General features: G+C 38.0%; 2 protein-coding genes and 1 long non-coding RNA gene across 3 annotated transcripts; all 3 read right to left on the bottom strand.

Moving 5' to 3' along the window:
• Positions 1 to 7868: 7868 nt before the first annotated feature.
• LOC115959923 (B3 domain-containing protein At4g01580-like) lies at positions 7869 to 9900 on the bottom strand. Its single transcript, XM_031078593.1, has 4 exons — positions 9799 to 9900; positions 8606 to 8957; positions 8386 to 8513; positions 7869 to 8150 (listed from the first exon to the last, which is right to left on the bottom strand). The coding sequence occupies exons 1-4, from the start codon at positions 9898 to 9900 to the stop codon at positions 7869 to 7871; spliced, it is 864 nt and encodes a 287-aa protein (XP_030934453.1).
• Positions 9901 to 11682: 1782 nt separating this feature from the next.
• LOC115959922 lies at positions 11683 to 13251 on the bottom strand. The gene has a single exon (XM_031078592.1). The coding sequence runs from the start codon at positions 13249 to 13251 to the stop codon at positions 11683 to 11685; it is 1569 nt and encodes a 522-aa protein (XP_030934452.1).
• Positions 13252 to 16998: 3747 nt separating this feature from the next.
• LOC115962317 lies at positions 16999 to 19049 on the bottom strand. The gene is made up of 4 exons (XR_004085381.1): positions 18987 to 19049; positions 18210 to 18313; positions 17987 to 18055; positions 16999 to 17303 (listed from the first exon to the last, which is right to left on the bottom strand). It is a non-coding gene; the product is annotated as an uncharacterized LOC115962317 (long non-coding RNA).
• Positions 19050 to 19667: the final 618 nt, after the last annotated feature.

Raw genomic sequence — 19667 nt, 5'->3', positions numbered from 1 at the left:
GGTATCTCGTGGCCACATAATATGGTGAGCCTTTATACATAATGTGATTATGATGTTCTCTTAAATATGGCTTGGAAACATATATGGGAAGCAAGTAGATTATTGGGAAGCAATTTGTCACACATCAATGTCTTGTGCTATTACCCTCCATCAAAACATATTAAGCAATGAGATTCGGGGAAGGCTGGGTTGCATTTTCGAAAGACAATAATTTAGAAAAAAGGAGATGTCACTGCCAATGAGGTGATCGAAAGGACTCCTGTTGTGATTAGTGTCTCAATATTTCACTTGGTTGACCATCAGAGTTTGGACAAGGATAACTTGTTTAAAATTTAAACTAGTGATGTTTATGCTTATATTTAATTAGGGACTTTGATCACTACTATGGTTTATTTATGATGGATGTGGTTTTAAGACTTTTCTCTGACCAGTTTGGTATGTCTTGTTCAAAACTATTCAGAATTCCTGTGCTTCATCTGACATGACTTGTTGAGACAATACTGAGCTGTGTTCAATGTATCATGAACTTTTTAGCCATGCTCTGCATCCTTGAAAACGGTGCATTGCAAAAGAAGGCATATCTGTGTATTGACTGGACAGGGTTGAACAGTGCGAAGCTGTTAAGCAGCACATGTAGCACTACGAACAACATCTGTGTACCAATGGTGGGCAGGTCACACCCAAAATTGATGCATAGCCAATTCAGGGATGCTCTGCCTCTTCGAAAACGGTGCATTGCAAAGGGTTACACATATGTGTATTCACGTGAGTGGGGATGGGTACGTGTGGTCAGGGTTCAATAGTTTCGAGATGTTGAGTATCACATGCAGAACTACATCAATCAAGTGTAGCAATGATGGACAGCTTACCCCCAAAAATTTGCTTACACTTTTGAAGGGTCCTCTGCATCCTTTAAAATAGTGCATTGCAAAATGTTGCATATCTGTTTATTCACGTGAGCATGGATGATATGACTGGACAGGGTTCAATAGTGTCGAGTTGTTGAGCAGCACATGCAGAACTGCGAACATGACTTCGCCGAACAGTGCCGAGCTGTGTTAGCCTTTTCCAACCTCACTTGCCAAATGCTAGTATTACGAGCAGTGAGTGTAGCAACAATAGAGAGTTTTATCCCCTTGTTTCCGTACAAACTTTTCAGGGAGTCTTTGCAGGTAGAAAATGTAGTTACATTTTCTCAACGTCAATGTAAAATTACATGAAGAAAACTATGCTTCCAAGTTTTACATCAATGGCTTCCGATCATCACAATTGCAATATTAGGGAGCTTCCAAGCAATGCTACAACAAACCAATAACTTGAATGAAACATTTGAAAGGCTGATCAGGCTTTTAGGCCTTTACCCTATTTTTAAGCAAACCAAATATCGTTGTGAGAGTGTTGGGTGAGCCATATGGATTTTCAGTGAGTGAGTGGTTAGTCTGGTTTGGACGAGTCTTTATGTAATGTATCTATATAAAGTAGGACACTATTACAACTAAGATACACAGATACGTGCATATTATATCGTGACTCAAACAACTCATATAAAAGAATTATTCGTATTATTGAATCATATGCGCGGTTGGTCTATGTGGTTTGGATCAGTCTGTATGTATTGAATCTATTAAATTTTCCTACAAGTAATGTGCAATAAATATAATTTGGAGGCATTTCACTTCCTAAGGTTTTCCCTACATTACAAAGCAAAGGACATTGTTCGTCCATGACCCACATTACTTGAATGTAGCAACAAAGAACACGTATGAAAAAAATGAGAAAGTGATTTCACATAAACTTAGCCAAAAGTAATAAACAGTTAATCTTTAGAGTTGCAAAAGTTGAACATACATAATCATCATTTGTCACACATTAACAATAACATCATGTATTGCACATAATGTGTAGACATTAACAACAACGTCTAATGTTCGTAGGTAGAAATTTTTGGAAATCATCATTGCTTGAATCTGAGAAGTCTGAAATATCTGTTTCATCATCTAACGCAGTAATTTCATTAATAGACTTCATGGCTCGCTCTTGCGCCTTCCCCTTTAGATGCTTCCTAGCTTTTTGGATTGCGTGAAAACGGTCTAGTCGCCTTTGCATTTGATTGTTCTCTTGTTCAAGACGAGCAAGTATGTTGGCAGGTTCATCTCTAGGTAACTCGGCAGAGCGTGCCTTAGGAACTCGTAACCCGTGCCATCGACAATACACCTCTAACTCACACCTCTTCTCGTATAGGGTTGACCATGGTGGTTCTGCTATAGTGAACTCTATTGCGGTGGTATCTGTACTTAGTTTTGTAGGTTTGCCGACCATGATGTGTCCGACGCTTCCAAGACTCTCATACGTGTATATTGGCATATTAACGAAATCTCTCTTCTTTCCAACCCATTTTCCTCCATAGTGGTCTGTGTATGTATGTAGTTGTTGATCTGTTGGAACTTGTGATGATGCATTTGTTGAAGTAGGTCCAAACTTGTTTCGCATTGTACGATTTGATGTTGAGGCATTGCGACTCATAGCTTAATCAATCTACGAAGTTAGCGGGGTAGAAAGTTAACATTATATCACTGGTGCATTTATAACCTCATTTCACGGTCCAGGCATTACAGTTTCACTTATTAGGGCCTGTCATGTCAAACCCTTCCGGAAAAACGCTATATGAACAGGATTTTAAATGTTCCTAATGTCACATCAAAGGTGGGCAGTAGTTGCAACAGTAGATGTAAATGAGACATCTGTGCATCCAATTTCACAATTCTGTATTCACGTGAGTGTGGGTGTGAAACAGTGTCGACCTGGGTATCCACATCGTGTAGAGCACCGAACATGACTTGACTAAGCAGCAGCGTCTGTTGGCGCATGTGCTGCGATTGAAGGAGTTTGATATGACTACAGTTGGTGCTACAGAAGCAGGCTGGTGATGTGTGTTTAGAGTTGGAACTTGGTCACCTTCAAACTTCGCTATATTAATTGTGTTTTGTCTTTCACCAGCAAGTTCGCAATATTAATTTATTAATTATGTTTGGTCTTTCACAAAATAAATTATGAAGATCACAGTGTTTTCTGTGATTTGGTCATTTTGAATGTCTGTAAACATCATGGTGTGTAAATATGACGGTGTTCATTATCTTTGGTCATTAAACATTTACAGGTTAAAAGCATCACTTTGGTCTCAGAACCATCACTCTTACAAATTACGTAGCGCCATAGGCTGAAACACTGAAATTTCTCTTGTAATCGTAGCCAATTGATGTGAGACTGCATTTGAGGGAATACCTACTTACTCGACTATTCGATCAAACATCGTGGTCAAAGACTTGTCGGTTTGAAGCGAGGCCCAATTTGGTCTGAATACCACATCTATTATACCGTAGATGTTGGTGGTGGCTTGAGCTCCTGGTTATATCTGTTTAATTGTGGACTTTACCTTTACAAAATCTTAAACATCAGGGTGTTTATTATCGTTGGTCATTTTCAAGGATGGTAGTCAAAAAGCTCTTCCCATAATTCGTGACTGTTGGTTAGAAGAGATTGCACATAGGTAAAACCATGTTCAACCCTGAAACTAAGCTCTCAAACAAACGCGTGCCATAATAATTTACAGGTTGAAAGCACCATTTTGCTCTTAGAACTTTGATGTTAGTGGCTTGAGGTCACTGTTATATCTGTTTAATCGTGTTTGGTCCTTCACAACATACTTAAACTTCACGATGTTTATTATCTTCAGCTCACTGTTATCTAATATATTATGTAAGGGGCCATCACTTCAGGTTTGGATTCCTCATATTTGATTAAAAAAAATCCGTTAGACCTAATGCTAGAGTGAATGAGGTCATGCCAAGTGTCGCTTTTATCTTTTTCGACGAGTCTGCACTGCAAGGTTTCATCAATAAATTTTGTAATGAAAATATGATGCATGAGGAATAGTCCAGGCGAGGATCAAATTCAGAATAATATAATTGCTGATTTAAGATCGACAAAAATATCCAATTAGTGGAAAATACATGTAAGCTCAGCAAAACCTCCAATAAAAATAGTTGCCTGAAGTCAAGATATAGCTTCAGCCATTGTTCCAAGGAAAATCTCCTAGGTGGTTCATCGTTAATATCAAAACCTGTAAACGAATTGTGCTTTCACAAAACCTTCGATTTGTATTAATAATTACTATAATCTAAAAACACGTGAGCGTCGTACAGAATTATGAAATAAATGTTATTTACACACAGACTTGGATCTACTTGATATTATATAGAATCACATAATAACATAAAAAATTCTTAGACCATTACATCCATTTCAATAATACTAATGATAGTAACGATGGGCATGAAACTAACCATCATATTAATATATGAAATTACTTTCAACGGATACCATGTTCTTCAAATTGCCACTAAAATAAAAAAATTTAGAACTGTCATACAATTCTCCAAATATGTTATAGTAACCACGAACTGAAAATTGTCCCCCCCTTGGGTACAATACCCAATGGGAATCATCAAGAGTCAGATGGTGTAGAAGGTGGAACAGGACGTCTATAGTGAGCTAAGTCCGCTCGCATAGCTCCAACCTCGGCAAGAAGACCATGTAGAAGCTGACCATGGGCTGCCTGAGTCGTCATAATGGTCTCCATCATAGCATGAAGAGAGGGAGGAAGAGGGCATGTATGTGCTGCATCAACAGTGTCAACATCTATCTCATCATCACCATCCTCGGCAACAACAGATGTGGGATCCCCATGCATGTCCTCATCTTGAACATCTCCAGTAGTAGACCGTACTCGTGGTCTGTTGGATGGACCAACACTGAGGTCGACAACCTTCTTTTGGGCAGTTCGCTGTTTCAGAAATTTGGCTCCTATAGGGGCTTGGATGTGAACCAACTCGTGGGAAGGAAAGTTCTTTAATCCTAAATATTTGAGGACCCTATGGATGAGAACTGGGAAAAACAAAGCATGCCTCTTATACTTGCTCCTACGCACCTTGACAATGGTTTCGATGAAAAGGGAAGGAAAACAAATGGAACTATTGGTGACAAGGGCGTAAAGCAAGATACACCTGTCTACAGGGATTGTATGGATATGAGAGATAGGGAAAATGTTGTGACAAGCTATCCTAAAGAAGATATAATTAAGCTCAGTCAACTCACTTGAGCTAATACTTCGGCCAGAATCCCGATTGTTTGATTGTCCACAAAGAACATCCATAACATCATCAATACGAGGAGACATAGAGTTTGGATAAGTAGGTGTACAAATTATAGGTAAATCAAGGGCTTTAGATACGTGCTCCCTAGTTATTGTAAACGGTACACCACGTATGGACGATGTCACCTTGTGACCACCAAGATCCTCATGCACCGATAGATTCGAATAGAATTCTCTAATCAAGTCAGCTGGAGGGGGTTGTATGTTTGTACATAGGGACAGCCAATGCCTAGACTGTAGATTCTCACGAACAAAAGGATGGAGTTCCTGTAAATTGATTTGCCTTTCTCCCCAAATACGCCTACGCTTAATCAAGGTTTCAAAGGTTTGCTCATTTTCTGGCGTGAGGAACCTTAATTGATCAAACACCACTTCAGGTTCGGATGCAGCTTTGCATTTTCCCCTCTTAGTCCTCTTCGGACCCATAACTAATCGATGGTCAGTAGTGCAAACACGATCAGCTCACACAAAAACAGAACCAAAATGAAGTTTGAAGCAGAGAACAAAAATTGAAGAGTAACCAGCTACCATGTGTAGAAAATCATGCACACAATATACTGTCTACAGCAGTTTACAACAACACAATGAAAAAACAATATTCTTATTCACGGGTTGTTTAGTTGGTGCAATAATTGTAATGCAATTTTGGTCCGAGTCAATAATTTGAAGTTAGAGACCTAGAGTATATAACAGAAGTCTTATCATATAGGAAACATACAAGTGGATTTAGGAACTGACATATATCATACCATCGTAGCTACATGTAGTAAGTTTCACCAGCTTCTACAAAAAACAGAAAATAAATTGCACAATGTACAGTTCAGACATACAACCAGCATATATCTATACCACACACATATGGAGCCACTGGCAAGTTCATTTTGTGGAAGGAAGACAACCTATGACATAGGCAACCTTACTAACAACAATGCATTTGACTAGGCAAACACCCAATTTCATCACAATCTTCATAGACATAGACATATAAGTGTGAAGCATCAAAATGCAAAATTTTAGAGTAATGCACCAACAATGTGTAATTTCAAAGACAGCAACCGTTAAAAGAGTCTTACTATGTAAAATCCTCGACGAATTTGCGCGGGAAATTGTGGGTTCTAGCCGGATGAAGCCCACTTCAATCGAAGATGTAATTTCGGACAGCTGCAAGTTCTGCAGAACTGGGGAAGAGTTAATAAAAATGGGTATTAGAATGTAATGTCCATATAACTCGATTTTCGAGAAATCGAGTTACATGCAATAAAATTTTCAGACAAGGGCTTACACATAAACCGACTATCCGTAAATCGAGTTATGTGTAGCACAAATAACAAGAAAAACCCGCTTTAATGTTGTAACGGCTTTCTCATAACTCGATGTTACATACAACGAGTTAATTTCATATAACTCGATTATACATAACTCGAGTTATTTTTCTGGGCCCCCAGATATTTGGACTGGTCCAGATGTAGTCCAAGACGAATCGAAGTTTAAAGGTAGGCCTGCCACAATACTCGATTCCACTTGAATCGAGTTCTGTGCAGTGGACACTCACAAGAATTCAAATTCCTCGAGTTTTGGAAAATCGAGTTACGTTGTACACATGCACCCACCCAGCCCATATATTTGGACTGGTCCAGATGCTTTTGCAACACTATTGTTATTTATTTTCCCCTTATATTCATCCTTGCTTTTGCAACACTATTGTTCTTTTGAAGGACTACTGCAACAAAAAAAAAAAATATCATCCATTTTGTGTAGATTTGATTTCAATATAATTTAATTATCTTATCCAGAAGCATGAGTATGCTCTCTCGAATTTTAATGTTTTTGTACATGCAGGGAGCTTGGCATTGGAATAGTTCCATACAGTCCTCTTGTTCGTGGTTTTTTAGCTGGCAAAGGAGTCGTGGAAAATTTGGCTGCAAATAGCGTATTGGTACATATTTCACCAGTATTTTGTGTTATTCATTTGTAAGATACAAAGATTTTTCAGGAAACAATGATATTTTTCTTTGAGCAACGATTCATCAAGTTCATTGAATAAAACAGTACCTATTTTAGTCCTTGCAGTTTACAAGAAGTTAACTTCATCTATAACATTTGAAAAATTGCTACCAAGTGAAATTTTGAAAATTTAGCTATCAAGCTTTTCAATTTGCCACATTATATTGATTGACACAATTGATGGATTAACTTCTCACTTATTTTTTAAACATCTAAATTTGCAAACATAAAAAATAATGACTAACCTATGTTGCACATGGTGTTATTGTATTAAAGTGTTACAATATATACAAAACATACAACAATGTCATCTAAAAAGAACAAAATCCTATAGCAATAACAATGTTGACCCCCCTAAAATAAAATCCAAGAGTCGCCATTCAATGTAATATAATTGAATGACATGCAAAAAGGCCAAAATCCAAACAAAAGCGCAGAAAAAAATACAGCATCACATTCATTTTAAAAAACATATGAAAGTTCATCATAGTAATTAAAAATTTTCCAAGAGTGAAACTCTAAACATCACAAAAGTACCCAATCAATAAAGTTGCAAACTAGGATGAACAAAATAGGGATGAATAGTAAAGTTGCGAAGTAAACACACTCTAAACATCACATATTATCATCACTTTGCATCCACCCTAACCACTTAGTCTTGGCACTTGAAAATGTGGACGTTTAACAGAACACCGTCCCTCATAATCAGCTCAAATACGCAAACATCTCCTACTTGCAAACTATTTTCCCTCACAAATGCAGACCAACCAGCTGATACGACACATGATGAACCCCCACGTCGTTCATAAATGTATAGCTTCACAGGCCATAATCGGTCCACAATCTGGAGCTTCACAGGGAGTATACTTGCTTTGGTGTAGTCCTTGGTAAACCTGTCTCTTGGTAAGTAGTTGATAATGTCTTGCGGTAAACTCTGTAGAAGGAACAATAATAGATATTTAACAAATATATTCCAGCAACAAGTATCTATTTAATCTAAATCTTTTCACCTAAAAACACAAATAAGAAAAAATAATTCCAAACAAAATGTCCAGCCACAAGTATCTAGTGTGACAACCTTTCTAATTGATCTATGAAAAATGATAGTTAATGGGAGTTGCATTTCTAAATTACAAAAATATTCCATTTTAGTGAAGCTAAAAGCTTACCGCACGATCCTTGCCATTAAGGTAGGATGGACGCATGATAACAGTGAAAATGGGATTTTCTGATTTAAAAGCATTGGCTATAACAAGATTTTTAGCTACACCACCGTCTTTCTTAGGATGGGCTGATCCTGAAAGAAGTTGAAAATACGAAGTCATGCACATAAAATTAATAGAGCAGAAGCTAAACAAATCACTTGAACCTAATGTGTAACATTCAAACCTAAACCCTCTCCCCTATAAAAGTGTTTGATGATTTCAACAGAGCTGTCATCACTCTCATCATCTTCGATCCTATGAACTTGGACTTCGTCGTCTAAAGTATAGTCTACTTCTGTTGCAGTGGCATCAAATATGAGTACATGAAACTGTGAATTTCCTTCATATTTGAAAACCAGCAAGTGGCCCACGGCTACACCATGAGAGCTTGCAAATTCGGACCAACCATTTTGAAACCAAACCCCCCCAGCATGTTGTGTCAACTTGACTTTCCATTTTCTACCATTTGGAATAGTGAGAAAGGCCATATCTGACAGGTCCACTCCAAATTTCTGCACGAACTTATCTGGAATCCGCTGTAAAAAGAATCTCCATAACATAAATGCAGGCTAGGGAAATAAACACATGCAATCAATCCTTATACACAATGCTAGAAAATAAAAGTTTGAATGATGGCAGAATACTTCTTAGTTACAGCCCCCCACACAAAAAACAAAATAAAATGTAATCCTGCAACATTGACGTTATATTTAATAGCTATAACAGTAACAAATCTTATGAATTTATAAGCCCTATCACAACCTAATCTTATAACCAAAATAACCATCAACAGCTGTCAACATTTTACATTTCTCTGTTGTTGTTGAAATGTAAAAAATTTTGGGGAAATGTTGTATTTTGATAATGTGTCTGTGATTTGGTTTTGGGGTGTTGGGGAAACATTGAGACCTCATCAACTTTTGTTTATGGGCAGGATTTGGATTTAGACGTAGTCATTTTTGCCACTTAGCCACTTCATAAGTTTGTGAACTCTAAAAAACAAATGATTTAAAGAGTGAACGATTTCTGTATCCTAGTTTAAATGGAGTTATACATCTGTGGTGACCCTATAAGCCCTATCACATTTTCAAAAAAATGCCATCTGCCCTTGCTCTGTATTTATTTTTCCTCAATCTCTACCATGCGCTTATATCCCTGTTTCATTTTTTGTTCATATACGATGCAAAAGTACTCTGTTATGTGACTGTGTTCTTCTTAAAGTGTAACCTACGTATTGCAAAATGAAAGTTTTTCTGACTACATGTAACAAATGTACATTTTTTCAAGAATCACAAATAAAGAAATCGTTGTGTACGAAGTGTATAAGTAGCATATGATTTTCAGAGGAATCTAGTTTATAAATTTGAGCATACTTACAAGCTTTCCTTCTTGAACAGCATTCGGCAGAATAATCTTGAAAAAGTGTGGGGATCGATCAGCAGGACCATCGTCGTTGTCTCTCCGCCATTGAGAAGCCATTTTTCTGGTTCTCCAAACTTTCGCTGAGAAGAAGTTGAACAGTTGCTGCTTCGTACGTTTGAGCACTAAATAGTGGGTTGGTCATACATATAACCCGATTATTAATAAATCGAGTTATGTGTACTGGGACTAAAAGGAGTCCATGCTGTGCGCAGTATCTCAGAGGAATCCATGTTGTGCGTGGTGGTTTGGAAGTAACTCCATTTAAAGTAACTCGATATCCTGAAGATCAGGTTACAGTAGAATTACTCGATACTACAGAAATCGAGTTTATTTGGACTGGTCCCGAGGCAGTCCAACAGGAATCTAACTGTAGACACGTCTTCAACGTACCTTGAAGCTACAGAAATCGAGTTACATGGAATCTACATGTAGAAAATGGTCTTCAACGTATCTCGATGTTACAGATCTCGAGTTTTCTCCACATAACTCGGTAATAAGTAACTCGAGTTACGGTGACCAGGCTTCCCCACCCAGCCTAGATAATTGGACTGGCCCAGAGGCAGTCCAAGAGGAATCTAAGTGTAGAGGATGGTCTTCAACGTATCTCGATTCTAATATATCGAGTAATACCTGGACTGACTGGCTTCCCGAACCAGCCCAGGTATTTGGACTGGTCCAGAGGCAGTCCAAGAGGAATCTAAGTGTGCACGGTCTTCAACGTATCTCGATTCTGTAGATATCGAGTTATTTTCAACATAACTCGGTAATAACTTAATCGAGTAATACCTTTACTGGCTTCAAAGTAACTCGGTACCACGTAAATCGAGTTATGTTGAACGTAACTCGGATCTAGAGAAATCGAGTAACCCAGATACTTGACAATTGAATATGGATACAGTCGTAGGGGATGGAAAATGGACTGCTACGTAACTCGTTATCTAGAAAATCGAGTTTCATTTAGTATAACCTTTCTTCTTGTAGTTTTGCTTTCGACTTCCACTGTTCACACCCATTCAGTATCATGCTTATTCATAGTAAAAGTGGACCTGCTGACAACCATGCTGTGAACAACAAGTCATCCATACAAATCATAACCAACCACATCCATCAGTAACATTCCCCCATTTGCATTACGCGAATAGAAAAATCATCCATATATACAAGCTTATTTGTAAGTAAAGACATACTATGCATTTAAATCAGTTGATGTACAAAAATAAAAAGTTCCATTTCTGCATTTTAAACATTCTTCACAATTGTAAGTTGAAACTTGGACAGCATCTGCCAACAATGGTTTTAGGCAAACATGGAGTCATAGCATTTGAGTGACACCTTCTTTTTGTTCTTTTCAGAAGTTGCCTCCTTTCTGAGGAGTAGCCAACACAGAAATTAGTATACAACCCATGGTAATTAATAAATTGAATTGACAAATATAGAAGAGCATTCAGGCTTGCCTGCTTAAATGAGGAGCATCTACAGTTACACCTTGGCAACAATTACAAATCTGCAGCAAAACATATACAGTTAGGGAAATAGAGACCTCATGAATACTAGAATATGTACACGACAAACAATAAGATTGAAAGAACACCAAAACTGGGACAAAAGACTTGGAATGGTAATATGTAGGAGTTAAGACTAACTGCAACTACTCGAAGAAGTAATCACAAGATTGCCCAAAGTGGAGCTACATTTGATACAATGGTATTACTATCATGGTTCCGATCTACAAATTACTGCCCACATCTTAATTATAACTCATATAATGTAATATCTAAACATGTAAAGAAGAATAACTTATGATACCCCCTTGTTAGTATGATTTGTAATTGTTACCTGCTACATAGCACCATGGCTTGTTGAAGCCACATTTCGAGTTGGACATGTACGATGGTTATGACCCTCTTGGCGACACAACCCACACTTCAACTTTGGTCCATTCTCAATCCACAATGAGGTTGGCAACTCCCTATCCTCGTCATCCATCTCATTGCGGATTCTCGTGGACTTGGGCCGACCTTTCTCACGGATCAACCGCTGGTTTGGCATCACGGTTCTCCTTTCTGTTGGCTCCGGCCATTCTAACCTATCTTTTAGTGGTTGGAATATAGGCTCATAGCTGTGATACCGTTCTTCAAGGCGGTAGAAATGATCCATATACTCAGTGGCATCATGGTTGTGTTTGGCACAAACTGCTATCAAGTGGGAACAAGGGATCTTGTTTGCTTCCCATTTGCCGCACGTGCATGTCATGTCTATGAGGGAAACCCTATGGGTGTGATCTCCCCCGCCAGTGTTCAACAGTGAAGACTGTGTCTCCACTGTATATAACCGTTGTTGCGCACTCATCCTTCTAACAATATGGAGCTTCGCCTTCTCTTGATTTTCCTCGAAATTGTCATAGGCATATTTGCACCACACTTGCCCCTCTTCCAACTTCTCAAGGGTTTTGTTTCGACGTTCGTCAAAGTATGAGTTCACCTTGTAAAATGTAAACTTCACCATTGCAGTTATGGGCAAGCTACGTGCGCCCTTAAGTACCCCATTGAAACACTCTGACAGGTTGGTTGTCATTGCCCCATATCGGTGCCCATGGTCATGTACAAGTGTCCACTTTTCTTGATTTACCTCCTTAAGATAGTCGTACGCAGCCGGGTTGACATTCTTGATGCAATCCATGGTGTTCTCAAACTTCCTAACTTGATTCGCAGTTGCTGCGTTCCATACCAAGTTCTTCAACGGCACACTATTGAAGTTAGTGTTAACATTGCTTACTAAATGGCAGAGGCAATACCGGTGATGGGTTAACGGCGGTTGCAAGTAGCCCCTAGTGGTGTCATCGAAGCATGATTGTATCCCACGATGCCTGTCGGATATTATACACAAATTGGTGCGGTCTGTAACATAGGTCAACAGGCATGCCAAGAACCATCCCCATGTCTCCGTGCTCTCGCTTTTGACAACGGCAAATGCGAGTGGATAAATCTCGTTGTTACCATCTGTTGCCATTGCTATCAACAGCTTTCCTTTGTACTTGCCATAAAGGTGCGTTGCATCTATGCTTATCACCGGCCTGCAATGCCTAAACCCTCTAATACACGAACCGAAAGCCCAAAACGCGGAGTTGAATATACAAGTCCCCGGGACATGGGGGTCACACTTTAATGTGGTCACAGTATCCGGATCTGCATCAGACAATGGAGCTAGAAATCGTGGCAATTCTGCGTACGACTCGTCAAAATCCCCGTAAATACGTGCAACTGCCTTCTGTTTGGCTTCCCAAACCTTGTACATAGTTACATCATGCCCATGCCTTGCATGCAACATACTACGCAAGTCCCTTACCTTTCGGGTTAGGTCTTCCCGTACATACTTCTCAAGTGCAATGGAGATGAACTTTGAATCCATCATCCGCCCATCAATTGGTAGCTAGAGGGATGAGCAACTATGAGGACCCTTACATGTACTAATAACCCACATCTCGTGCTTCTTGCTGCAATTGGCCCGAATTGACCACAGACATGCCTCATTCTTACACCGCACTACCAGCCTATTGGTGTCAGACTTGATGACCTTGTATTGCTTATTATGCTCCACAGAGTAGAGGGTCAACACATATTGAACAGAGGCTTTATTCTTGAATAGCATCCCCCTTGCTGGGTGGTCATCTTTATGCCAATTTGTAAGATGTCCTGTACCCAATGCAGGTGATGGGTCATTAATATTGTCCCATGTGTTTGATGTGAACCATTCTGGGATAGGAACTGTTGTAAGGCAATCCTCCTCGTTATTTTCGATCAGTGGTACATCTAAGACCTCCGCGTTGTCCACTGGTCCATCAATATCAATGAACTCTTCATACACATCTCGGCTGCCATCAATATCAATTCCGCCGTCCATATCAGCTTGGACATGCTCATATGTGTGAGTAGACCCTCCCACATCATGTGTATTGGTGGCGCCCACCACTTCGGTGTTGTCCAAATGATCAACCGCACTACATGGTTCATTATTGTAGGGGAAAGGCGTGGCATAGGCAAAGGGAGGATGCATGTCAACCGACAATGAGTGTGGCTCTTCCACCCCACTGGCATGTTGTGAACTTGCACTACCATGGAACCCAACAGCCTCAACAGTTACATACAAGTCGGACGCTATGAACTGGGGGGTCCGCTTAATCACTGCCCACATCATGTCCACGTCAGCATTGCAACCCAACGGATTTGAGTTGTAGACAACCTGAGTACTAACAAGTATCTGGGGGGCACGGTACACAATGGATATCTTATGTGACTCCTTGTCCAACCGTAGAGCTTCCATTATCTTCCGGTGCATTTTTCTCAAGTGTGTTCCCCATTTCAACTCAATGAACTTCTGCTTCACTGACTCGCCTTTATAGGACAGCCCATGCAAGTCATGGAAATATTGTTCCCCATCATAGTAAACGTAGAAGCAGTGACGACCCATGCCAGACCTGGATAAGGACAATTAATTGTGGTTATCATGCAGAAGATAGGGGGTTATGTTAATGCAACAGTAATTAATCTTTTACAGATGCACTATGATGCTATCCTAATTATAGGTGTACACACTTGATTCGTTTGGACACAAACATTGGCCTTTTAGGGGAGACATGCCACAACAAAGAATCAGGGTGTTTGTAATATCGCTTGGTAAGGATGCAATATGGAGTAGGAAAATGCAAACATGGTCAGTAAAACTTGTTCACCTCGCAGGCTTTCTTTTTCAGAACCCACACAATAAAGACTTTCAGAACTGAAAGAGCCATACAATTTAAACCTCAGTATACATTACACAGCATTGTTAATATGTATGAATGAATGCATATGTCATCATATTAATTCACCGTACAATGTTTGTTTATATATATGTTTATTTAGAATGATTATATACATATTTCCCAAAAGAATTCTCAAAAATAATTATTATATACATTACTATATAAAACTCGACATATTTAGGAACAATATGTATACAATGTCACTATCACACACACACACACACACATAAGATTATTCTCACATAAGTCATAATAGTACTGTTATCTAATTAATCGTTTCTTGGACAATTTTTTCCAGGATTTTCAATGTATTAACAGTTTTTGCAATTCCTAACAAAATGTTTCAAAAAATTGGTGCCCTAAGCACATACATTATATGTAAACATACCTATACATGTGTGTGTGTATATATATATATATATACATGTGATCATATATGGGTAGGTAGCTTTGTTTATATTTACATATATTTGCATATACATAGGGACATACATGTATATATATATATATATATGTGTGTGTGTGTGTATGTGTGTGTATATATATATACATATATTTGGGAATGCCACATATACATCTTATGATATGGGTAAGTACGTTTGTCTATATATACATATATCTATACATACATACATTTATGTATATATATACACACACATAATGTCAGAATGGTTGTAGAAAGCAATCCAAATTATAAGTTGTAATGTAAGTCAATCCATTTATAAGTAGTTATGTAAGTGAATATATACCTGTCAGGGAAGATATGCCAGAACAAAGAAGAAGGGGACCACAGCAACAGCACGCCTGGTGAGGATGCAATAATGACAAGGAAAATGGCAGAAGAGTTAGCAAACTTTGTTCACCTCATAGGCTTTCTTTTTCAGAGACCAGACAGTGAAGGTTTTCAACACAGATAGAGCCAGACACGTGCATGGATTCTGAAATGTGGGGAGGGGGACAACAAGACTCGATATTAAGGAAATCGATTTTATATAAAACTCGATACCACATAAATCGGGTTACCGTTGACAAGACTATTGAAATGACGGAGTTTCAGAAACTCGGTTAATAAGAAGTCGAGTTATATGTAACTCCGCATGCTATAACTCGATTTATATAGAATCGAGTTTTAGCCCCATTTCCTCTACAAAAGCCCACTTCACACGTTAGAAGGTGCAACCACATTCTAGTGCAAAGAATTCCCACCATTGCGTTTTTGTAGAGCAGGATGGGACGAACCTATGTTGTGTTTAACGGTCGTGTTCCAGGCATATACGACAGTTGGGTAGATGCGAGTAGACAAGTTCATAAATTCCCAAATGCCAATCATAAATCATATAAAGATCGAAGGGAAGCCGAAGCTGCATACATGGAGTATTTGCATGGTAATGGTATGGGCGTGCATGGTGGTGCGTCTACATCGTCGGAAACTCCAAACATATCAACCTCAACTCCACATAGCACTTCTCAAAGCGAAGGAACCAACTATGGCAATGGAGACATTAGGCACACTTTGTTAAGGTATCAGTTGGAAGTTGCCATTGAGGAGCGTGACCACGCAAGGAGGATCGCAACGTTGAGTGCAAACATGTTGAATGAAGTGGTGGCTCATGTTGTGGGGGATGATGAAGTTGATGCACCCACGAGACAACGTACGGATGCATGAATGCAAAAGTACGACTTCTTGTTGTGGTATTTAGTAAGATATGTGTATACTTCCAAGTACCATCTGTTGTCATGTGTGCTTTAAGTAGAAGTGTCATCGTTTTCCAATTGTTTCACTAGCAGATATGTATATATAGAAAAATAACCTTATTATTTTTGTTTTTGGACTACTTTGGTCTTATTCGGTCCATTATATCTACTTTGGTCTTATTCGGTCCACTGTGGTTTCTAGGAAAATCGGTGTACTACATTCTATTTACTCTATTTGATCCTATTCAGTCAACTTTGGTCGTACCCCGTCTATTTGATTCACTGCAGTCCATTATTGTGTAGTTACAAAATACTAGATCAACCTATACACAATGAGCCACGATTAACGAATGTACATGACGTAAAAAACAACAATGAATTGCATAACCTCTACATGAACGATTTGGAAATCCTCCTCGTTGGAGGATTCACTGCAATCCATACCAATCAAAGAAAATTCAAAGTTTAAAAAAGATAGGATTGGAATTATTCATACATGATAAATCGTCCAACATTAGAAAATTATCTAAATTCTTCAAGTCAATTCTGAAAATTTTAATAGCCACAATATAGGAAGTCCAGAACAAAATGACCATGAATAAAAATTGACACCAACCAACTAAAAAAACAAATAACACAGCTATATAAAGGTTCTTGAATCCCAAACACAGTAAATAAAACCCTAAAATTATGATGTACCTTGTAATATTATTCTGAATTAGAAAAAAAATGAACACTTAAAATTTAAAAGTTACGTAAAAAGACTCGCATTACATGGAATACTACAGGTTTCAATAAATACATTACTATATCTTCCCTCTAGCTAGCTCCATTGGACAAAACAGGTTCATCTCTATGAGAGTGGTCTTGCCACTGCCAATTCTGCCAACAATACGTATTTTGTGCCCTTCCTCAAATGTGCAACTGATCCCCCTCAGAACAAGTGCATCAGCCTATATTTGATCTGTTTAGGAAACAATGATATATAAAGCCATATTATAAAGCCAAGTTTGAAGCAAATAACACAACTCTCAATCATGTGAAGATAAATACAAAACCAGTCAGATTGGTAATGAATGCCAAAGCATTAGTCCGCTTATTTAGAATGATTATATACATATTTCCCAAAAGAATTCTCAAAAATAATTATTATATACATTACTATATAAAACTCGACATATTTAGGAACAATATGTATACAATGTCACTATCACAATGTCCGGAAGAGCAACTTCAAATCAAGAATCAATCTCACTTCCGTCAAAAGTGCAAGCACTCCTTTCCCATCAAATACTCCACAGGAGACAAAGAGGGATCATCATGTCTAAATTTTTTAGCAATCAAACCATGTAAAGCACTAAACATATGAGGATTACCCATGTCAACAGTTTGGTCAATTAATGCCAACTTATAGATCAGAAGTCTTATTAAATGCTTCTTCCACTTCTAACTTACAGGAAGCTCAAAGAAAATATGTTTGATGATCACCAAACAGACATGTAAGAAGAAAATTTTACAGCATCGTTAGTTTGCAAAATCTACAATTATTTTCATTCCCACATGATTTCAACACATTGCAGATAAGGATATATATATATATATATATATATAAAAAGCACAATGAAGGCAAATAAATGGAAAAAATACCTGTATGCCCAACAAAAGTATGTGTACATTTGCTTCCTCTCCAAAGTTTTAAAGTTGTATCAGTTGAACCTAAAATCGTGGTAGCATAAAAATGAACCCCATAAGTTCATAGTGAAAGACATAGTTGGATCTATGCATTCCAATCTGATGTAACCAGTTCCAACTACCAACAAAATCTAAAACAATATCTAGCAGAACAGTCATCTACTGAATCATATTATACCTGTAACAAGCTCGCCTGAAGGCAGCTTTATGAGTGCTTGGATTGCTGCCTTATGAGCCTCCCAGGATTCTGAAGGTTGGCCACTTCTCCAACGTCTTAATGTGCTGTGGTGAAGGAGACATTAGATAGTAACTGAAAATTATTGAGAAAAAATGCATATACCTTTGTAAGCATAGATAATAATTCAAACCCAAAAAATGGCAATACACAAACAATAAAAGTAACATTCAAACAGTATGCAAATTTTTCATTAACGCCTCCATCATTTCATTAAAGCAAATGATGGACAAGATTTGATTCATTGGCCAATGACACACACAACATATATATATAAATATATATATATATATATATATATATACTGAAAATCATAAAATAAGAAGGCTAATCGATGAAAAAATCAATAATCAATTAAATGTTTCTCATTGGGTTCCCAATTTGCTACCAAAATGAAAAGGTAATATATACAATGATAAATAACAATTACAAACCCCAAGAAGCGAAAGGAACAAAACATGCAGACATAACTAAGATTTTTGCCGTTTTCAGCTTTGGGTAAGTTATATTGTGAGCTGCTCTAGAACTCAGGAAAAAGAAATATAAATTCTATTTTTATTTGTTCCTACTAATGAACTTGTAATCAAATGTACACAGCTCTAATCATTCTAGAGAGGAGGGGATTTAAAGGAGATTAAAAATAAGAAAATGGGAAGGAGGATGTACCAATCTAGGAATTGTAGGGAAGGCGAATCAGAAAATTAGGAGAGAGACACATACCTAGCCAAGCATTGTAGAGACTCGGATAAATGATTTGCTACAAAGGAGTTGGTTCTGCCATTGATCCGCATAAACTTGGTCATCAAACTCTTTTACAGAAAGTATCAAATTACTTCTTCTTGCTTATCAACAATACCACACATTTGTTTCTCACAAAAATAACAAAAATAAAAAAACAAATTACTCTCTTACAACCCACTTTACTGTAGCTAACAACATATAAAAACACAAGAAAGTTTGGCTTCAAATGAATACCAATCCAGACATTTGTCAAATTGCAATCAAAACTCCAAGTGCAGAAAAACTTCCTAATACATCAATAAATACAATATGCCTTATGGGTTTTCTCCAAAATATCAATTTCTTGACAACAAACACATTGACAGCCAGTATTCTCCCCAAGCAATGATCCAGAAATAGATGCACAGCCACCAAGATTCTCCCCAATTAGTAGAACATTTTGCATGCTTATTCCAGTCACCTATACACATGAAGAATAAGCACACAAGGACAATCCAGCTCAATGGCCTTTTCGTGTCCACCATTGCAGTTAGGTCTAAAAAAAAAATACGACTTTCGAAGAAAAGTGAAACGTAACTATGCAGTCACCTATAGGCAGGAAGTATAAGCATACACTAAGGCATTTAATGATGTTTTCGTTTCCGCCCATATGCCCTGACA

Source organism: Quercus lobata, chromosome 9 (genome assembly GCF_001633185.2).
Source record: "Quercus lobata isolate SW786 chromosome 9, ValleyOak3.0 Primary Assembly, whole genome shotgun sequence".
Taxonomy (NCBI): Eukaryota; Viridiplantae; Streptophyta; class Magnoliopsida; order Fagales; family Fagaceae; genus Quercus; species Quercus lobata.
The sequence above is the reverse complement of the archived record's forward strand: the minus strand, read 5'-3'. Positions and strand labels throughout refer to the sequence as shown.